The 21241-nt window shown below is 48.8% G+C and overlaps 1 protein-coding gene across 4 annotated transcripts in view; it reads left to right on the top strand.

The window, feature by feature from the left end:
• LOC132396888 (lysophosphatidic acid receptor 6-like) overlaps nt 1-20072 on the top strand; it is a 55677-nt gene extending 35605 nt beyond the window's left edge. Inside the window, exons 1-3 of one of the 4 annotated variants that reach the window (XM_059974926.1) lie at nt 542-624; nt 9356-9490; nt 17248-20072. In XM_059974926.1, coding sequence (XP_059830909.1) covers nt 9489-9490; nt 17248-18241 — 996 coding nt within the window. In that variant the 5' untranslated portion in view covers nt 542-624; nt 9356-9488 and the 3' untranslated portion in view covers nt 18242-20072. Of the gene's footprint in view, nt 1-541; nt 625-5677; nt 5726-5796; nt 5868-9355; nt 9491-17247 lie in introns of those variants that run through there. The other 3 variants (XM_059974930.1, XM_059974928.1, XM_059974927.1) reach the window with 3 other exon arrangements.
• Nucleotides 20073-21241: the final 1169 nt, after the last annotated feature.

Below are 21241 nucleotides of genomic sequence, written 5' to 3'. Positions count from 1 at the left end.
CCCTTCTCACTCTGCTCCCCTCTTCTCCCCACCCCTTCTCCCCTTCCCCCTCATCTCCCGAGATCCCTTCTCACTCTGCTCCCCTCTTCTCCCCTTCCCCCTCATCTCCCTGGACCCATCCTCCCCCCTCCTCACTCCAGACCCCTCCTCTCACACCCCCTCCTTCCCCATCCTCCTTCTCTCCCCTACCCCTCCTCTCTCTGATCCACCATCTCCTCATCCAGCCCCTCCCTGCTCCTCTCCTCGTCCAGTACTGCTCTCCCCCGTCCCCTCTCCCCCCGATAACTCCTCTCCCCCGTCCCCTCTCCCCCCGATAACTCCTCTCCCCAGTCCTCTTCTCCTCCTCCCGTCCGTGACTCTCTTCCCACACCCCTTATCCCGCTCCCCGTGCTTTTCCTTCCGCTCGCCACTCTTACCCCTCCACTTTGAGGTCCCCGCTCCTTCATGAGTGGGTTTCGCTCACCCTGCCCACGTTCCTGATGCTGACAGTCCTATCGGGGAGGGGGTGGGTGGGGCCGTTTTCATGCCTTGCTTCTAATTTGAAAGTGCATCCTGTTTTGAACCCATCGCGCTGTGCAAGTGACAGAAGGCGGCTGAAATTTCTGGAGATCTTCTGCCACGCAAGTATGTAAAGGGGGTACGAACCTGGGGGAAATGAGTTGTGAACCAACCGGACTGATATACCAGGAGACCGACTGAGGAGGGAGAGAGTGAGAAAGAAAAGGGGAGAGAGAGAGAGAGAGAGATAGAGAGAGAGAGAGAGAGAGAGAGTATAGGGGATATAGAGAGGATATCTAGAGAGAGGGGGTAAGAGAGGGAGAGTGAGGGAGGAGGAGAGGGAGGGAGAGGGGGAGAGGAAAAATTGAGAGAAAGGGAGAGCCAGGTAGTGAGAAAGAAAGAGAGAGACACACGGAAAGTGATAGAGGGTGAATTCAAGGAACAGAGCGAGTGAAGGAGAGAGGGGAGGGAGGGGAGAGAATGAATGGAGTAGGGAGAGAGTGCGTGACTGAGATATTCAAACTCACCCATAGATTAAATGAAGGGAGAAAGGCGGCGTTTGAGAGAGAGGGAGAGAGACTCTGAGTGACTGAAACAACCGAGGCAAAGAGGAAACAACATGACGGATGACACTTGAATCCAGTGCTTTGCTCGCCTATTTGCGTTTACTATTACCGCTCAGCTTCCCATCTCCCCTGCAACCGGCTCTGGTGATATCGCAGGCTGCAGCTCAGTACCCACGACGGAGGGAAGTCCCATGAAACAGTAAACAGCTCTAACCTCAGTAACAGACTGTGGGCGAGACAGGGCCCACTGGGGAACAGGTGACAGGAAGCCTCTCTCCTTCCTTAATGGGAATAAGGAGAGTGGGTGAAGGGTTCGATCCTACCCTTTAAAGTCACACTGCCCTAGGCAGGCTCCTTAGTCTAGTGCGCCTCTTCTCTGCGATGGACCAAGCAAGGAGCCCAGGCTGAGAACCCCTGGCCCAGGGCAGTGCCGATGATCGAGGTGGAAGTCTTAAATCTAAAACAGTCATAGCAAAATCCTACAGTGTGTGTGTCCTCCGGAAAGGTGGGAGTGATGGGGGAAGGTGGGAGGTGGGCAGCTGTAGAACAGACGGTATTCATTCATCATGTGGTAACAGCAGTAAGACAGGGGGGTGATGGTTTATTATTGTCACCATCCCGAAGAGCAGAGAACATCTTTGCTTTGCATGTCATGCACACAAATCATTTCACCACATCAGTGTATCTAGGTGGGACAAGGAAAATCAATGACAGCATGCAGAATCCATGGACAGTCAGATGCAAGGCTGTGATGACAGAGACTGTGAGGACAAGAGCCCATTTTATTGTATTCAATAGTCATAACAACAGAGTAGTTGTCCTTGAAAACGGTGGTACATACTTTCAGGAATTGGAATCCTTTGCCCAGTGGGAGAGGGGAGAAGAGGGAATATTCGGGGTGGGTGGGGTCTTTGATTTCAGGATTTGGTTACACAGAATCAACAAGAATCGCAGAAATGGTATCTGTCTCTTTATCAGCCCTGCTCACAGAGTTGCCCGACGGTAATAGTGAGAAGAGAGATTAGCCTGGGTGGTGGGGGTCCTTGTTGATGGATGTTCCTTTCTTGTGACAGTGCTCCATGTAAATGTGCTCAATGGTGGGGAGAGCTTTTGCTGTGACAGACTGGGTTAAATCCACCACTTTCTGAAGACATTTCTGTTCCTGGCCATTTTAGCTTCCATACCAGGCTGTGATACAACTACAAACACAAGAAAATCTCTAGATCGAATTGAATTGACTTTATTACTTGCATCCTTATATACATGAGGGGTAAAAATCTTTAAGTTATGCATCTGTCTAAATGTGCAAGGTGCAATTTATGGTCATTTGTAACAAATAGTACGTACCACAGGACAGTCAATGTAACATAGAAATACAACTTATCAGCACGAATTAATCAGGCTGATGGCCTGGTGGAAGCAGCTGTCCCAGAGCCTGTTGGTCCTGACTTTTATGTTGAGGTACCGTTTCCCAGATGGTAGGAACAGTTGGTTGGTTGAAACAGTTTGTGGTTGGGGTGACTCAATGATCCTTCAGGTCCTTTTTACACACCTGTCTTTGTAAATGTCCTGAATTTGGTAAGTTCACATCTATAGATGCACTGGGCTGTCCGCACCACTCTCTGCAGAGTCTTGCGATTAAGGGAGCTGCAGATCCCAGACCAGCCAGTGATGCAGCCAGTCAGGATGCTCTCAATTGTGCCCCTGTAGAAAGCCCTTAGGATTTGAGGACTCATAACAAACATCTTCAACCGTCTGAGGTGAAAGAGGTGTTGTTGTGCTTTTTTCACCACACAGCCAGTATGTACAGATCACGTTTGATCCTCGGTGATGTTTATGCCGAGAAACTTAAAGCTGTTCACCCTCTCAGCCCCAGATCCATTGATATCAATAGGGGTTAGCCTGTCTCCATTCCTCCTGGAGTCCACAACTAGCTCCTTTGTTTCTGCAGCGTTGAAGGAGAGGTTGTTTTCTTGACATCACTCTGTCAGAGAGACGACTTCTTCCCTGTAGGCTGCATCATTATTATTTGAAATTAGGCCAATCAATGTAGTTTCATCAGCAAATTTAATTAGCAGATTGGAGCTGTGGGTGGTGACATAACCATGGATATACAGAGAGTAAAAGAGAAGGTCAAGGACGTAACCCTGAAGGGCACCTGGGTTGAGGGTCAGAGGGGCAGAGGTGAGGGAGCCCACTCTTACCACCTGCTGGCAATCTGACAGGAAATCCAGGGTCCAGTTACACAAAGCAGGGTGAGGGGAAATTCAAAGCAAAACACACAAAATGCTGGAGGAACTCAGCAGGTCAGGCAGCACCTGTGGAAAAGAGTAAACAGTCGACATTTCAGGCCAAGACCTTTCTTCAGGATTGGAAAGGAATGGGGAGAAGTCAGTGATACAACCAATTAGGATATTCTCCACTCCACACTTTCTGTGTGGAAATCTTACAGAAAAGTGTCCAAGTTTTAAGTGACATTGATCTACTCAAGCTTCTAAGAAAGTAGAGATGCTGCCGTGCCTTTTTGTGATGTCACTTACATAATGAATCCAGGACAGATCCTCTAATGTGATAACACCAAGTAATTTAAAGTTGCTGACCCTCTCCACCTCTGATCCCCCAATGGGAACTTGCTCATGGCCTTCCAGTTTCTTCCTTGTATAATCAATAATCAGCTCTTTGGTTTTGCTGATGTTGAGTGAGAAATTGTTGTGGTACCACTTAATCATGGTTTCAATCTCCCTGCTATATGCCATTTTGTCACTGCCTTTGATTCAGCTAACAAGTAGTGTCATTGGAGCTGTACATAGCCACACAGTCATGGGTATCAAGCGAGTAGAGGAGGGGGCTAAGCACACAGCCTTGTGGTGTGCTGATAGTGATCAGCACACTATGCTGATAGTGACAGTGGAGGAGATGTCGTTGCCAATCTGTACTGATTGGGGTTTGCAGGTGAGGAAATCAAGGATCCAGTTGTACAAGCGCATATCGAGGCCAAGGTCTTGGAGTGTATTGACTAGTGTTAAGGAAATGATAGTATACAATCTGTGCTGTAGTCAATGAAGAGCATCCTGATGTATGCATCTTCACTGACCAGATGTTCCAGAGCTGAGTGAAGAGTGAATGAAACTGCATCTGCTATGGACCTGTTGTGATGGTGGGCAAATTGGAGCAGATCCAGGTCACTCCTCAGGCAGAAGTTGATGTGCTTCATGACCAAACTCTGAAAGCACCTCATTACTTAGAGTTACTGAGTCATTCACCACAGAATCAAAGAACAATACAACACAGTTACAGGCCTTCAACCATGCCGACCATGATGTGCACCCAGCTAGTCTGCATTCAGCCCATACTGTGTCCCTCCAAGCCCCCCTTCATGTACCTATCCAAGTCAGCCTTAAATTATACTATTGTACTGGCCTCAACTACTCCACCTGGCAGCTTGTTTCATACTGAATGGAAACACCAACGCCCAGGAATAGAAAAGTCTACAGGAAGTTAGGGTGACAGCCCAGTCCATTACTGGCAAAGCCCTGTCCACTAGTGAATATAATTGCAAGGAGCACTACCATTAGAAAGCAGCATCCATCATCAAAGACCCCTGCCATCCTGGTCTTGTTCTCTTCTCACTACAACTTTGGGCAGGAGTTACAGAAAGAAGCCTTAGGCTCCTGAACCATTGTGGATAACTTCATTCCCCAACAGCTCTGACTGATTCCATGAACTACAGACTCACTTTCAAGGACTCTTTACAACTTATATTCTCAGTATTATTTTAATTTACATAAATTGCCTTCTTTTGCACATTGGTTGGTTGTTGGTCTTTACTTATGTGTAGTTTTCATAAATTCTATTGTATTTCTTTATTTTCCTGCAAATGTCTGCAAGAAAATTAATCTCAAGGTAGTTTATGGAAACATATGCAAACTTCGATAATAAGTTTACTTTGAACTTTGAACCCTCTGAAAATTTACACCCATGTCCCTTTTAAATCTTTATTTTCACCCTAACTTTATGCCCCCTAGTTTGGACTTCTGTACCTTGCAGAAAAGACTGTTCTCTCCCACTTTACCTATGCCTCTCATGGTTTTGAAACCTCTGTAAGTCATCCCTCATTTTCCTATATTCCAAGGGATCAAGATGTAGCCTGGCTAACCTCAAGATCTCTAGACCTGCCAACATCATTGCAAACCTTTCTGCTCACTTCCAGTTTAATCCCATCTTGTTCTATAATAGGGTGGTTGAAACTACGTTCACAATACTTTAATTGCAGCCTCACTAGTGACTTCTACAACTGTAATATAGCATCCCATTTCCTATACTCAGTACTCTCCCTGATGAAGATCAGTGTGCTAAGTGCCTTTTTGACTACCCTGTCTACCTGTCAACGAACTATACACTTTATTCCTAAGTCCTTCTGTTCCATTATACTGCAGTGCCCTAAAATCCATTTTGTAAGTACTGCATTGGTTTGACTTTCCAAAATTTATCATCTCACCTTTATCTGTTTTGAATTCCATTTGGCACTCCAAAGCGCACTTTCTTAACTGATCTGTGACTGACTTTAATCTGTGATAACTTTCTTTACTGTTAGTAAGCGTCTGGGTGGACATGTGGACACGGCAAGTCACTGGGATGGTGAACAGAGCCACTATAAGTTGGTGAGACCACAGCTGAGCTATTATGAATTGTGTTGAAGGAATGATCAACAGTAGAGGCAAGAATCACATTGGTACACTCATGGATGAGGGATACAGAAACTTTGAACAGATTGGGAGCATCTCCGATATAGAAGAACAAGAGGTAATCTAGACAAAGTACACAATGTACAAAGGGCAGTTAACAGGGTGGATGATGAGAGGATATTTCCCACAGTTGGGACAGTTATAACTAGCACTGGTATTGGTGATACAGTGAAAAGGGAGCTAGAAAAATCCTGCACTGGGCCAGGCAGTGCCAGGAGGGTGAGTAGAGGGTCAGTGTTTGAGGGTGAAAGGTTGAAAAGGTCTGCCTGTCGAGTGCCCAGGACCACTCCTGTTGTTGGCTTATTTTGCTTGTGTTGGTGACCAGTGTTTGCACCTCTTTGTATCTAAATTATTAACACTGGGTGATTGGTTATGGGTTCACTGACACCCGTTGACAGAAGGGCAGGGTTAACACCATAAGAGCTCTGGATGAGAGGAGACCAGGACCATGCCCAGCAGAGAGAGAACGCCTATCAGGGAATGCTACAATCTATCTAGAGTACTGTACGCATTTTTTGGGCATCTGCTAGAATAAATATATCAGTAAGATTGAATGAATACAGAAAAATTTACAAGGATGTTGCCAGGGGTTGAAGACCTGAGTTATAGGAAAAGGTTGAATGGGTTAGAACTTTATTCCCTGCAACGCAGCAGAACGAAGGGATGTTTGATAGAGGTATAATAATTATAAGTATAGATAGGGAGGGGAGTGTAAGCAGGCTTTTCCCACTGAGACTGGGTGAGACTAGAACTGGAGGTTATGGCGTAAAGACGAAGAGTGAAATATTTATGGAGACCTGAGGAAGAACTTCTTCACTCAGAGAATGGTGAAACTATGGAACAAATTACCAACAGAAGTGGTGGATGCAGGTTTGATTGCAAAATTTAAGGGAAGTTTGATACATACATGGGTGGGAGGTGTGTGGAGCATGTAGTCCAGGTTTGGGTCAATGGGACTTGGCAGAATAATAGTTTAGTACTGACTAGATGTGCCACAGGGTGTGTTTTGGTGCAAAAGTACTCTATAAATCTATGTCTTCTTTGAGTGATCCAACCCTCCCCCTCGTTATGCTCTTGCTCATGATGTATGTATATAATGCTTTGGGATTCTCCTTAGTCTCTCTTGCCAAGGACGACCTCCCTCACAGCTTTCCTATGTTCGTTACTGAGATCTTTTCTGGCTTCTTTATGTTCTTCAAGGTCTCTGATTCCAGCTTCCTGAACCTTATATACAATTCCTTTTCCTTATTGACTAAATTCATCACCATCCAAGTTTCCTTACTTGGTCATCCTTGCCACACCACCAAGTTCAGGAACAGTTATTAACTCTTAACCATCAGGCTCCTGGACCAGAGTAGATAACTTCACTCACCTTAACACTGAACTGTTCCCATAACCTATGGACTTGCTTTTAAGGAATCTACGACACATGTACTCAGTTATTTCTAATTATTGTTTTGTTTTGCTTTCTGCGTCGCACTACTTGTTGTCTTTTGCAGATTGCTTTTTTCTTTGCCACAATTGTGTTTCTTCGTACTGACTGTGAATGCCCGCTAGACAATGAATCTCAGGGTTATATACGGTGACATGTGTATTTTGATAATAAAGTCTCGTTGAGTTTTGAACTTTCAACTTTGAATGACATCTGAAGGAACTGGCCCATGCTTAGTGGTGCGGAGCAAGCACTGAAGTTCAGATCAACAAGTGAGACAGCAGAGCTAAGCCAAGTGAAACAGAAACTAAACCTGCCCTTGGTTTCCATCTGCAGGTCAGGAGTTCACAATTCTGCTTGAGTCACTGTTCAGACCGGTGAGATTAGGTGAGACAGGGGAGCTCGAGACCAGAAAGAATGGAATGTGTTTTCATGTGTTTTTTCTCTCTGTGTCCAAGTGTGCATTTGTGTGATAATCCCACTGGACAGGAACGTCATGAACAGTGTTTGCTTGTCAATGATTTGGGTGTAAATTGACAGTTCACAGTAGATGGCAGGATCCTTAAGAGCATTGATCTTGAGATCTTGGGGTCGAAGTCTATAGTTCCAAGTTCAAGTTTGTTCAAATTGAATTTATTATCAAAGTACATTTAGTATTGTGCAAAAGTCTTAGACTTTAGCTACGGTGCCTAAGACTTTTGCACAGTACTGCAATAATTTTATGTATTGTACTGCACTGCTGCCACAAAAAAAAATTCATGACCTGTGCGAGAGACGATAAACCTGATCCTGATATGCATTTGTACTGTGGGAAGGGTGAAGGGAGAGGGGAGACATGGTTGGGTAAAAGGGAAAGAAGTGGCAGTGTAGCCACTCTTCACTGCAAATACACGACTCCTCTGTGGAGAAGTTAGGAGCACCAAATTTCTGGGAGTGCTCTCACTTGGCCCTCAACACCATCACTTTGGTCAAGGAAGCACAGGAGCATCTTCCACTTCCTGAGGATATTGAGGCACCCCCCCCCCCCCCCCACCAAACCATTCTAACCAGTTTTTACAGGAGCACCATCGAGTGTCCTGACCAACTGTACCATCATTTGGTATGAAATTGCAAGGCATCCGACTGCAAGTCTCCACAAGGGATTGTGAAGACTGCTGAGAGGATCATCGGTGTCTCTCTTCCACCCGTCAGAGATATTTATCAGGAGCACTGCCTGTGCAGGACACTTAGCATTGTCAATAATCCTCTTCTCTGTCCAACAACCTTTTTGGCCCCTTCCATCAGACTGGAGGTACCATAACATTAGGATAAAAACTGTAAGAATGGGAAACAGCTTCTTCCCCAGGCCGTAAGACTACTAAACTCCCAGGCCTCATCACATATGAAGTGACAGTAGCGATATATTTTTAACTTGTGTCGTAAATACACCTTATTATTTTTAAATTTATTTGTGGTAATATTACTTTATGTGTTCTGTGTGAGTTATATGTACTGTGTCATGCACCTTGATCCAGAGAAATATTGTTTTGTTTGACGCTATATGTTTGGTTGAAAGACAATAAACTGAACTTGAACATTAAAAAGAGAAGTTGTTGGTAAGCTTTTGACAAAGACGGATGGACAGGCTGAAAGGAGTGATGGTAGAGGCAGATATGATAGAGGTTTTTAAATTCAGAGACACATGAATCTGCAGAGGAACAAAGGATATGGACCATGTGCAGGCAAAAGGGATTAGGTATCGTGAATTTAATTAGATTGGCACAACTCGGTGGGCTGAAGGGCCTGTTCCTGTGCTGTGTTGTTCCACAGTCGGTGTTAGCAAGGCAACAGTTAACTGTTGCACAGTCAAGGGTCACAGTAACAACACAGGCTCAACGTATCAATAACTGAGAGAGGATACTGTGAGTGAACTGCTTGCACAGTAAGCTGCACATTCATGATCAAGCTCGGCTCTCAGCAACTGTGACCCTGATAACGTCCACTTACAGTATGTCTCAGATACATCTTGTGCAACCTCTCTAATGGACCTTAAGATTCTCACTTTTCCATTGTCTCCCTTTCTTGGCCATGCAGTGACCTGCCTACCACTCAAACCTATGCAATTACTCTTCTAGTAGGCACCAGCCTTTGCACAGAGATTGAGACACAGCCTCCCAGCAGAAAGTAGACAGTGAGCCAGCTGCATCCATCAATCACCGTCCACGCCTCCATTCACCCAGCAAGAGAGCCCAGTAACCTGGCTTCGGGATGTGAGTACACAGACTGCGGGATGGGTACACAGACTGGGGAATGGGTACACAGACTGGGGAATGGGTACACAGACTGGGGAATGGGTAAATGGACTGGGGAATGGGTACACAGACTGGGGAATGGGTACACAGACTGGGGAATGGGTACACAGACTGGGGAATGGGTAAACGGACTGGGGAATGGGTACACAGACTGGGGAATGGGTAAACGGACTGGGGAATGGGTACACGGACTGGGGAATGGGTACACGGACTGCGGGATGGGTACACAGACTGGGGAATGGGTACACAGACTGGGGAATGGGTACACAGACTGGGGAATGGGTAAACGGACTGGGGAATGGGTACACAGACTGGGGAATGGGTAAACGGACTGGGGAATGGGTACACAGACTGGGGAATGGGTACACAGACTGGGGAATGGGTAAACGGACTGGGGAATGGGTACACAGACTGGGGAATGGGTACACAGACTGGGGAATAGGTACACAGACTGGGGAATGGGTAAACGGACTGGGGAATGGGTAAACGGACTGGGGAATGGGTACACAGACTGGGGAATGGGTAAACGGACTGGGGAATGGGTACACAGACTGGGGAATGGGTACACAGACTGCGGGATGGGTACACAGACTGGGGAATGGGTACACAGACTGCGGGATGGGTACACAGACTGGGGAATGGGTACACAGACTGCGGGATGGGTACACAGACTGGGGAATGGGTACACAGACTGGTGATGGGTACACAGACTGGGGAATGGGTACACAGACTGGGGAATGGGTACACAGACTGGGGAATGGGTACACAGACTGCTGGATGGGTACACAGACTGGGGAATGGGTACACAGACTGGGGAATGGGTACACAGACTGCGGGATGGGTACACAGACTGCGGGATGGGTACACAGACTGGGGAATGGGTACACAGACTGTGGAATGGGTACACAGACTGGGGAATGGGTACACAGACTGGGGAATGGGTAAACGGACTGGGGAATGGGTACACAGACTGGGGAATGGGTAAACGGACTGGGGAATGGGTACACAGACTGGGGAATGGGTACACAGACTGCGGGATGGGTACACAGACTGGGGAATGGGTACACAGACTGCGGGATGGGTACACAGACTGGGGAATGGGTACACAGACTGGTGATGGGTACACAGACTGTGGAATGGGTACACAGACTGGGGAATGGGTACACAGACTGGGGAATGGGTAAATGGACTGGGGAATGGGTATACAGACTGGGGAATGGGTAAACGGACTGGGGAATGGGTACACAGACTGGGGAATGGGTACACAGACTGGGGAATGGGTAAACGGACTTGGGAATGGGTACAAAGACTGGGGAATGGGTACACAGACTGCGGGATGGGTACACAGACTGGGGAATGGGTACACAGACTGCGGGATGGGTACACAGACTGGGGAATGGGTACACAGACTGGTGATGGGTACACAGACTGTGGAATGGGTACACAGACTGGGGAATGGGTACACAGACTGGGGAATAGGTACACAGACTGGGGAATGGGTAAACGGACTGGGGAATGGGTACACAGACTGGGGAATGGGTAAACGGACTGGGGAATGGGTACACAGACTGGGGAATGGGTACACAGACTGCGGGATGGGTACACAGACTGGGGAATGGGTACACAGACTGCGGGATGGGTACACAGACTGGGGAATGGGTACACAGACTGGTGATGGGTACACAGACTGTGGAATGGGTACACAGACTGGGGAATGGGTACACAGACTGGGGAATGGGTAAACGGACTGGGGAATGGGTACACAGACTGCGGGATGGGTACACAGACTGGGGAATGGGTACACAGACTGCGGGATGGGTACACAGACTGGGGAATGGGTACACAGACTGGTGATGGGTACACAGACTGTGGAATGGGTACACAGACTGGGGAATGGGTACACAGACTGGGGAATAGGTACACAGACTGGGGAATGGGTAAACGGACTGGGGAATGGGTACACAGACTGGGGAATGGGTACACAGACTGGGGAATGGGTAAACGGACTGGGGAATGGGTACACAGACTGCGGGATGGGTACACAGACTGGGGAATGGGTACACAGACTGCGGGATGGGTACACAGACTGGGGAATGGGTACACAGACTGGTGATGGGTACACAGACTGTGGAATGGGTACACAGACTGGGGAATGGGTACACAGACTGGGGAATAGGTACACAGACTGGGGAATGGGTAAACGGACTGGGGAATGGGTACACAGACTGGGGAATGGGTAAACGGACTGGGGAATGGGTACACAGACTGGGGAATGGGTACACAGACTGCGGGATGGGTACACAGACTGGGGAATGGGTACACAGACAGGGGAATGGGTACACAGACTGCGGGATGGGTACACAGACTGGGGAATGGGTACACAGACTGGGGAATGGGTACACAGACTGGGGAATGGGTAAACGGACTGGGGAATGGGTACACAGACTGCGGGATGGGTACACAGACTGGGGAATGGGTAAACGGACTGGGGAATGGGTACACAGACTGGGGAATGGGTACAGACTGGGGAATGGGTACACAGACTGCGGGATGGGTACACAGACTGGGGAATGGGTACACAGACTGGGGAATGGGTACACAGACTGGGGAATGGGTACACAGACTGGGGAATGGGTAAACGGACTGGGGAATGGGTACACGGACTGCGGGATGGGTACACGGACTGGGGAATGGGTAAACGGACTGGGGAATGGGTACACAGACTGGGGAATGGGTACACAGACTGGGGAATGGGTAAACGGACTGGGGAATGGGTACACAGACTGCGGGATGGGTACACAGACTGGGGAATGGGTAAACGGACTGGGGAATGGGTACACAGACTGGGGAATGGGTACACAGACTGGGGAATGGGTACACAGACTGGGGAATGGGTAAACGGACTGGGGAATGGGTACACAGACTGGGGAATGGGTACACAGACTGGGGAATGGGTACACAGACTGGGGAATGGGTAAACGGACTGGGGAATGGGTACACAGGCTGCGGGATGGGTACACAGACTGGGGAATGGGTAAACGGACTGGGGAATGGGTACACAGACTGGGGAATGGGTACACAGACTGGGGAATGGGTAAACGGACTGGGGAATGGGTACACAGACTGGGGAATGGGTAAACGGACTTGGGAATGGGTACACAGACTGCGGGATGGGTACACAGACTGGGGAATGGGTACACAGACTGGGGAATGGGTACACAGACTGGGGAATGGGTAAACGGACTGGGGAATGGGTACACAGACTGGGGAATGGGCACACAGACTGGGGAATGGGTACTCAGACAGGAGAATGGGTACAAAGACTAGGGAGTGAGTAGAGGGACTGGGGAATGGGTAAAGGGACTGGGGAATGGGTACACAGACTGTGGAATGGGTAAACGGACTAGGGAATGGGTACACAGACTGGGGAATGGGTAAACGGACTGGGGAATGGGTACACAGACTTGGGAATGGGTACACAGACTGGGGAATGGGTAAACGGACTGGGGAATGGGTACACAGACTGGGGAATGGGCACACAGACTGGGGAATGGGTACACAGACAGGAGAATGGGTACAAAGACTAGGGAGTGAGTAGAGGGACTGGGGAATGGGTAAATGGACTGGGGAATGGGTACACAGACTGTGGAATGGGTAAACGGACTACGGAATGGGTACACAGACTGGGGAATGGGTAAACGGACTGGGGAATGGGTACACAGACTGGGGAATGGGTACACAGACTGGGGAATGGGCACACAGACTGGGGAATGGGTACACAGACAGGAGAATGGGTACAAAGACTAGGGAGTGAGTAGAGGGACTGGGGAATGGGTAAATGGACTGGGGAATGGGTACACAGACTGGGGAATGGGTACATAGACTGGGGAATGGGTACACAGACTGGGGAATGGGTACACAGACTGGGGAATAGGTACACAGACAGGAGAATGGGAACAAAGACTAGGGAGTGAGCAGAGGGACTGGGGAATGGGTAAACGGACTGGGGAATGGGTACATAGACTGAGATGAGGGTACTGAGACAATGGAATGGGTACACAAACTGGGGAATAGGTTCACAGACTAGGGAATCAGTACACTGGCAGGGGAATAGGTACACAGTCTGGGGAATGGGTACAAAGACTGAAAAGTGGGTACATGGACTGAGAAGAGGATACTGAGACTGCTGAGTGTGTACACAGTCTGGGCTGTCGGCACACAGTCTGTGGAATGGGTACACAGAGGGCTGTCGGGACACAGACTGGCAAATGGGTACATGGACTTGTGAGTGAGTACAGGGACTGGGGGAATGGGTACACAGACTGGGGAATAAGTTTATAGTCTGCCAAGTAAGTACACAGTCTGAGCTGTTGCAACACAGACTGGAGAGTGGTTGGGGAGTCTGGGGAATGGGTATACAGACAGGTAAATGGGTACACAGGCTGAGGTGAGGGTACCAAGATTGGAGAATGAGTACAGTACACAGATCAGGGATTGGGTCTACCGACTGGGGTGTAGGTACACAGACCGGGGAATGAGTACAAAGACTGGGAAGTGAGTATACAGACTAGGGAGAGGGTACCGAGACTGGAGAATGGGTATATGGACTGGGGAATGAGTACACAGTCTGCCAAGTGGGTACACAGTCTGGGCTGTTGGAACACAGACTGATGAGTGGGTATATGGTGAGCGTACACAGGCTGGAGAATGAGTACACAGACTGCCGAGTGGGCACACAGTTTGGGCTGTCGGAACACAGACGAGATGAGTACACATACTGCTGATTGTCTATACAGATTAGGCTGTCAGAACACACTGGGGCGTAGCTGCACAGAGTGGTAATAGGTATAGGGATTGGGGTGTGTGTACACAGGCTGGGGAATGAGTTAACAGACTGGGCAATGGGTACATAGATGGGGTGTGTATATGCAGACAGGAAAATGGGTACACAAATGAGATGTGTGAACACAGGATGGTGAGCGAGTACACAGACTGGTGAATGGGAACATAAACTAGGGTGTGTGTACACATACTGGGGAATAGTGCATACTCAGGAGTGGGTGCACAGACTGGGAAGTGGGTACATAGACTGGGGAATGGTTACAGAGGTTTAGGACTGGGTACACAGACTGAGCTGAGGGTACTGAGAATAAGGAATGGGTACACAAACTGGGGAATGGGTACAAAGACTGGAAAGTGGGTATACAGACTTGAGAGAGGGTACCGAGACTGCTGAGTGTGTACACAGTCTGGGCTGGTGGTACACAGCCTGTGGAATGTGTAAACAGTGTAGGCTGTTGGCACACAGACTGGCAAATGGGTACACAGACTTGGATGTGGATACTGGGAGTGGAGAATGGGTATATGGACTATTGAATGGATACATAGACTGGGGTGTAGGTACACAGACTGAGGAATGGATATAGAGCTGGAGAATGGGTACACTGACTGTGCTGTAGGTACACAGAATGGAAAATGGGTACACAGACTTGGAAGTGGGTTCAGGGACTGGAAAATGGGTGTATGGACTGGGGAACGGGTACACAGACTGTGGTGAGCATTCTGACTCTGGGGAATGTGTATATAGACCGAAGAGTGGGTACATAGACTCAGGTGAGGGTACCGAGACTGGGAATGGATACAGAGGCTGGTGATTGGGTACACTGACTGGTGTGTGTGTTCACACACTGGGTAATAGGTACACAGACCGGGGTCATGTTTACACAGACTGGGGAATGGTTACACAGGCTATGGGAACACAGTCTGGTGAGTGTGTGAAAAGGCTGATAAGTGGGTACACAAAACTAGGAATGGTTACACAGTCTGGGAAATGGGTACACAAATTGTGTGTGGGTACATAGATTGTGGAATGGGTAGGTAGACTTGGAAGTGGGTACAGGGACTGGAGAATGTGTTTACCGATTGGGGAGTGGGTATACAGACTGGGAAATAGGTATACAGAAGGAGGAATGGGTACACAGACTTGGGAATGGGTACAAAGACTGTGAAGTGGGTATACAGACTGGCGAGAGGGTACAGAGACTGCTGAGTGAGTATGCAGTCTTGTCTGTGGATACACAGTCTGTGGAATGGGTACACAAACTGGGATGTAGGTATACAGACTGGTGAATGGGTACACAGATTCGGAGGTGTGTACACACACTAGATAATGGGTGCACAGACTGCAAAATTAGTACAGACTGATAAGTGGGTACACAAACTGGGAATGGTTGCACAGACTGGGGAATGGGTACACAGAGTGGGACATGGGTACATAGACTGGGGAATGGTTACACAGATTTGGGAATGAGTATACAGACTGGGGAGTGGGGACACAGATTAGCATGTGGGTACACAGACTGGGGAATGGTTACGCAGATTTGGGAATGGGTACACAGATTTAAGAATAGGTATGCAGACTGGGGAATGGGTACACAAACTGGGGTGTAGGTACACAGACTGGTGATTGGGTACACAGACTCAGGTGTGTGTACACACACTGAATAATGGGTACACAGACTGTGGTGTGCGTACACAGATGGGAATGAGTACACAGACTGCCAAGTAGGTACACAGTATGGGCTGTCAGAACCCAGACTGGGAATGGTTACACAGACTGCGGAATGGGTACACAGATTGGTGTGTGTGTGTACACACATGGGTGTGGATACACAGACTGAGGAGTGGATACATAGGCAGCTGAATTGGTACACAGACTGGAGAAATGGTACTGAGACTGGGGAGTGGTTACACAGACTGGTGAATGCATACACAATCTGGGGAATGTTTAACGAGACTGGGGAATGGGTACCGAGACTGGGGCATGTGTACACTGTCTGGGCCATGGCTACACAGACTGAGCAATGGGAACCACGACTGGGGTGAGGGTATGAGAATGGGGAGTGGGTACAGTCTGGTCTGTGGGTTTACAGACTAGGGTATGGGTACAGGGAATGGGGAATGGGCGCACAGACTATGGTGTGTGTAGAAAGACTAGGGAAGAGGTACACAGACTGGGGTGTTGGTACTCCAACAGAAGAATTATTACACATTCTGGTTTGGATTAACAGACTGCCGTGTGGGTACCAACACTGGCATAAGGGTACAGACACTGTGGTGAGGGTACACAGACTGGAGCAAGAGTACAGAGACTGGGGAATGGGTAGACAGACTGGGGTGAGGGTACACAGACTGGGGTAAGGATACATAGACCCCAGTGAGGGTACACAGATTGGGGTTAGGGTACAGAGACTGGGGAATGGGTAGACAGACTGGTGTGAGGTTACACAGACTGGATTGTGGGTACACCAACTGGGTTACAGGGACAAATTCTGGGGAGTGGATACACAGACTGGGGAATGCATTAATAGACTCAGGTGTCAGTACACAAACTGGAGTGGGGAGTGGATACACAGACAGGGGAGTTGGGAAACGTACTTGTGTGTAGCTACAGGTACTGGGGAATTGGGAACACAGGCTAGGGTGTGGGTACACAGACTGGTCTTTGGATATACGGACTGGGCTGTGGGTACACAGACAGGGGAGTGGGTACAGTGATGGGGGAGTGGGGAATTACATTGGGAATTGGGTACCCAGACTGGGGTGTCGATATACAGAATGGGGTATTGGTAAACAGATTGGGGTGTGCATCTCTACTGTGTCTATGTGACCTCACCATCACCCTCCACCCTTCTTACCCTCAACTCCGTTCTCAGGACAATGAGTGGGATGAACACTTCAAACACGACGAGCGACATGATCCCACACCCCTCCTTCACTGTGATCTACGCCATCATCATCGTGCTGGGCCTGGTGTTCAATGCGGGCGCCCTGTGGGTCTTCAGCTGCCACATCCGCCTACGCTCGGGCACGACCATCTACATGCGCAGCTTGGCCACTGCTGACCTGCTACTGGTCTGCTTCCTGCCTTTCCACATTGCCTCCTCCTACCATCCGAAGCTAAGGAACATCTGCAAGCTCAGCTTCCTCATCTTCCTCATCAACATGTACACCAGTATCTTCTTCCTGGCTTGCATCAGCCTGGACCGGTGCATTGCCACCCTGTTCCCCCTCCGTTTACCCATGCGCCAGCTGCAGCGGGCAGCCCCGTGGGTCAGCGCCCTGGTGTGGATCTTTTCCATCGGCGCCAGTCTTCCGCCTTACCTCATCTGGAAGTTAAAGTCTGCCAGAAACAACAGCGCGGACACGGATTGCCTCCAGTTAGAGGCTGTTACCAAGAAGACCACAGTTGCAGTCACCGTCAGTCTCGGCTTTGCCCTGCCATTCTGCCTTCTGCTGGTCTCCTCTCTGGTGGCACTGTGGGTACTGAGGAAAGGTAAGAACAGTGGTTCGCAGCTACAGAAGGTGCCAAAGGCGCAGGCCATGATCCTGGCCAACCTGCTCATCTTCACCTTCTGCTTCCTGCCCTACCATACCCTCCTCTGTTTCTACCACAGACTGCTCACCCACTCATCTGAACTGGCTCTCCAGCTCTTCCAGGCCTCCCAGCTGCTGGCCAGCTCCAACGCGGTGCTGGACCCCATCCTGTACTACTTCACCACTGAGGCCTTCCGGGAAACGAGGCCCATTAGCGCAGTGCGTAGTGTGGCGGCCTGTGGGTGCTGGAGGGTGGCCGAAGCCCCTGAAGGGGATAACAGGAAGAGACCTTCAGAGACAGTTACCTTCCTCTCGGTGGCTAAGGTTTCCTGACCCGTCATGGGGTCAATGGTTCATGTTTGTTTATTTATTCATCACACAAGGCATGGAACTGAATGTGTCAATGTCAGAAGCAAAGGAGTACCCAAATGGGCCTGGTATTAAGCAGAGAGAGAGAGAGAGAGAGAGAGAGAGAGAGAGAGAGAGACGCAAGACTGAAGATCACTTTACACTGTCCCATCACACACTCCTGGGGCATTGGTTAGGCACAGAGTCATGTTGTGGTCGATGTAGGCTTACCTGCAGTTTCCAGTTTAGTTGGACAAAAAAACAGACATGGGAAGGGAAGCAGGGGAGGGCGGGTAGGCTTCACTGAATGTGCAGAGACACATGTAGGGGGAGGAGCTGAGAATATAACTCAACAAATGGGATTACAATATTGTCACCTTCACAGAAATATAGTTGAGAAAAATATGGTTAACAAAGGAAAATGAAGGCTAGATAAGCAATAAGGAACCATGTATCAGATGCAGGCCTGTTTGTGGATAGGATGAGAATTGGGGGTTTAGACATAAGGTTGTCTAAGAGTACAGCACGGCATAGATCAGTCGGAGAGCTGGACAGAGCAGTGGCAGATGAAATTTAACCCAGGCAAGCGTGAGGTAGTGCACCTTGGGACATCTAATCACAGGAACTATTAGGGATCCCTGGAGCATCGATGTACAGAGGGCTCCTGGGCTGCAAGGTCATTGCTCCTTGAAAGTGGTGACACTGGTGGATCGGGTGGGTGAAGCTGTGTTTGGTACGTCTGCTTGAGTACATGACCTGGAACATCATGACGGTGTCATGCAAACCAGTGGGCAGGCACAGCTGGAGTACCGTGTGCAGTTCCAGACATCGCACTATAGACCTGATGAAGGGCCTCGGCCCAAAACGTCGGCTGTCCACGGGTTCCTCAAGTGCCTTTGTGTGTTTCTCCAGATTTCCAACCGCCTGTAGTCTCTCTTGTGCCTCTGATGAAAGATGCCATAACAATAGGAGGCAGTGCAGGAATGGAGGCCTTTGTAAGGCTAGGCTGGGTTTGCCTCTTGGAAGGGTACAAGGTTGAGGGGTGACTTTATAGAGATTTACGAAATTGAGGGGCAGAGATAAAGGTAAGGGGTGAAAGTCATTTTCCCAGGGCAAGAGAGTCTCAAACTCGAGAGCACACATCTGAGGTGTGAGGGGAGGAAAACACATCAAAGGGGTAAAGTTTTTAGACAGTGGATGGTGGGAAGCCTGAGGGAGAGACAGTGACAACTTTTTAAAGCCACTTGGATGGGTTCATGGATAGGAACATTGTGGAGGGGCATGAGCCAGACTCAGGCAAGTATGACCCACACTGAGGGGAGAGGAAATAAGTCGATATCAATACAAGACTTGTTAGATAGGAAGCTGCTATCAGCATACTTGCCTGCAGGAGCTGCAGTGTCTCCGGCCACTCACAGAACCATAAAAGGTCGGATCAGCAGTGCACTTGCTGAATAAACTTAACGTACGTGGAGTCACTGGAAATTTTTAATGGAGCTCTCTCTCTTGTATGCTTGTATCATTTGAATAAAGGATTGTTACTGTTGTGCTGTCTGGGTGCAGAGTTATTAGTATCCTTCCACATGAATGTAGCAAACAGAAAATAGAACAGTTCAGCATAGTACAGGCCCTTTGGCCCATCATGTTATGCTAACCTATATAAACCTACACCATGAAGATCTGACCCTTCCCTCCTACATAGCCCTCCATTTGTCAATCATCCATGTGCCTACCTAAGAGTTTATTACATACCCCTGAAGTATCTGCCTTCACCGCCACCCCCAGTAATATGTACCATTCTCTGTGTAAAGAACTTACCTCTGACATCTCCAGTAAACTTTCCCCACTCACCTTAAAAGGATGTTCTCCGGTCACAGCCTTTGCGCCTGTCCTGCCAGGAAAAAGATGCTCTGTCTGGACACTCAGTCCACTCTGTCTATGCCCATCATACTCTTGTACATCTCTACATATGGTCTCTGATTATCCTTCACTCCAAACAGAAAGCCCCAGCTTGCTCAGTCTTTCCTCATATGTCACGCTCTCCATCCAGGTAGTTTCCTGGTAAACCTCCTCTGAACCCTCTGTAAAGTCTCCACATCCTTCTTTTAATGAGGCAAGCAGAACTGAGCACAATATTCCAAGTGTGAGGGGGGGGGGCAGGCAATGGGTGGGAATATTTACCCCTCCTGGTGGTCCATTTGTAACTGTGTGGCACTGGGTCCTTCACCTGACTCCCTGCATTCTGACAGATCCAAGGACAGGCAAAGCCAGCAGACTGGCTCCAGGGCCTGAGGGTTGAGAGGGGAAAGGGGAGGTGGGAGGGTAGGAGGTGGTTGGAAGTGCAAGGGTGAGGGATGGAAGCTAGCTGGAGATAGTGAGGAGGGAAGAGAGGGTGATGATGGAGGGGAGGTGGAGGGAGAGAGTAGGGAGTGGAGGTAGAGGCAGAGTGCAAGAGGGAAGAACAGGCCAGGGGGAATAGGGCAGATGGGTCAGTGAGATGAGAAAACATCAGAGCAGGAACGAAAACAAGCCCTTCACCCCATCAAACCTGTGGTTCTTATCACTGATCTGGATCTGAGGGATCTTGGAGTCCCTGTCCATAGATTCCATCAAAATTGCCACACAAGTTGATAAGGTTGTTCAGAAAGCATAATAGTGTGTTGACCTTCATTAGTTGGGTGATTGAGCTCAAGTATTGAGGTATCAAAACCCCGTTTAGACCACACTTGGAATATTGTGTTCAGTTCTGGTCGCCTCATCTTTAAAGAGGCTGAAGAGGAGATTTACCAGGGTGCTGCCTGGATAAGAGTATGTCTTATGAGGAAAAGTTTAGCGAGCTTGGTTTTCTATTTGGAGCAAAGGAGGATGATAAAGGTATACAAGACACTTATACTTAGACACATTCTAAATAAATTCAGTGACTGAGTCTCCACACCATCGGTGAAAAGAATTTCAAACAATCACCACCTCCTGAGTGAGAAATGT

The sequence above is a fragment of the Hypanus sabinus genome, chromosome 7 (assembly GCF_030144855.1).
Source record: "Hypanus sabinus isolate sHypSab1 chromosome 7, sHypSab1.hap1, whole genome shotgun sequence".
NCBI lineage: Eukaryota > Metazoa > Chordata > Chondrichthyes > Myliobatiformes > Dasyatidae > Hypanus > Hypanus sabinus.
The sequence above is the reverse complement of the archived record's forward strand: the minus strand, read 5'-3'. Positions and strand labels throughout refer to the sequence as shown.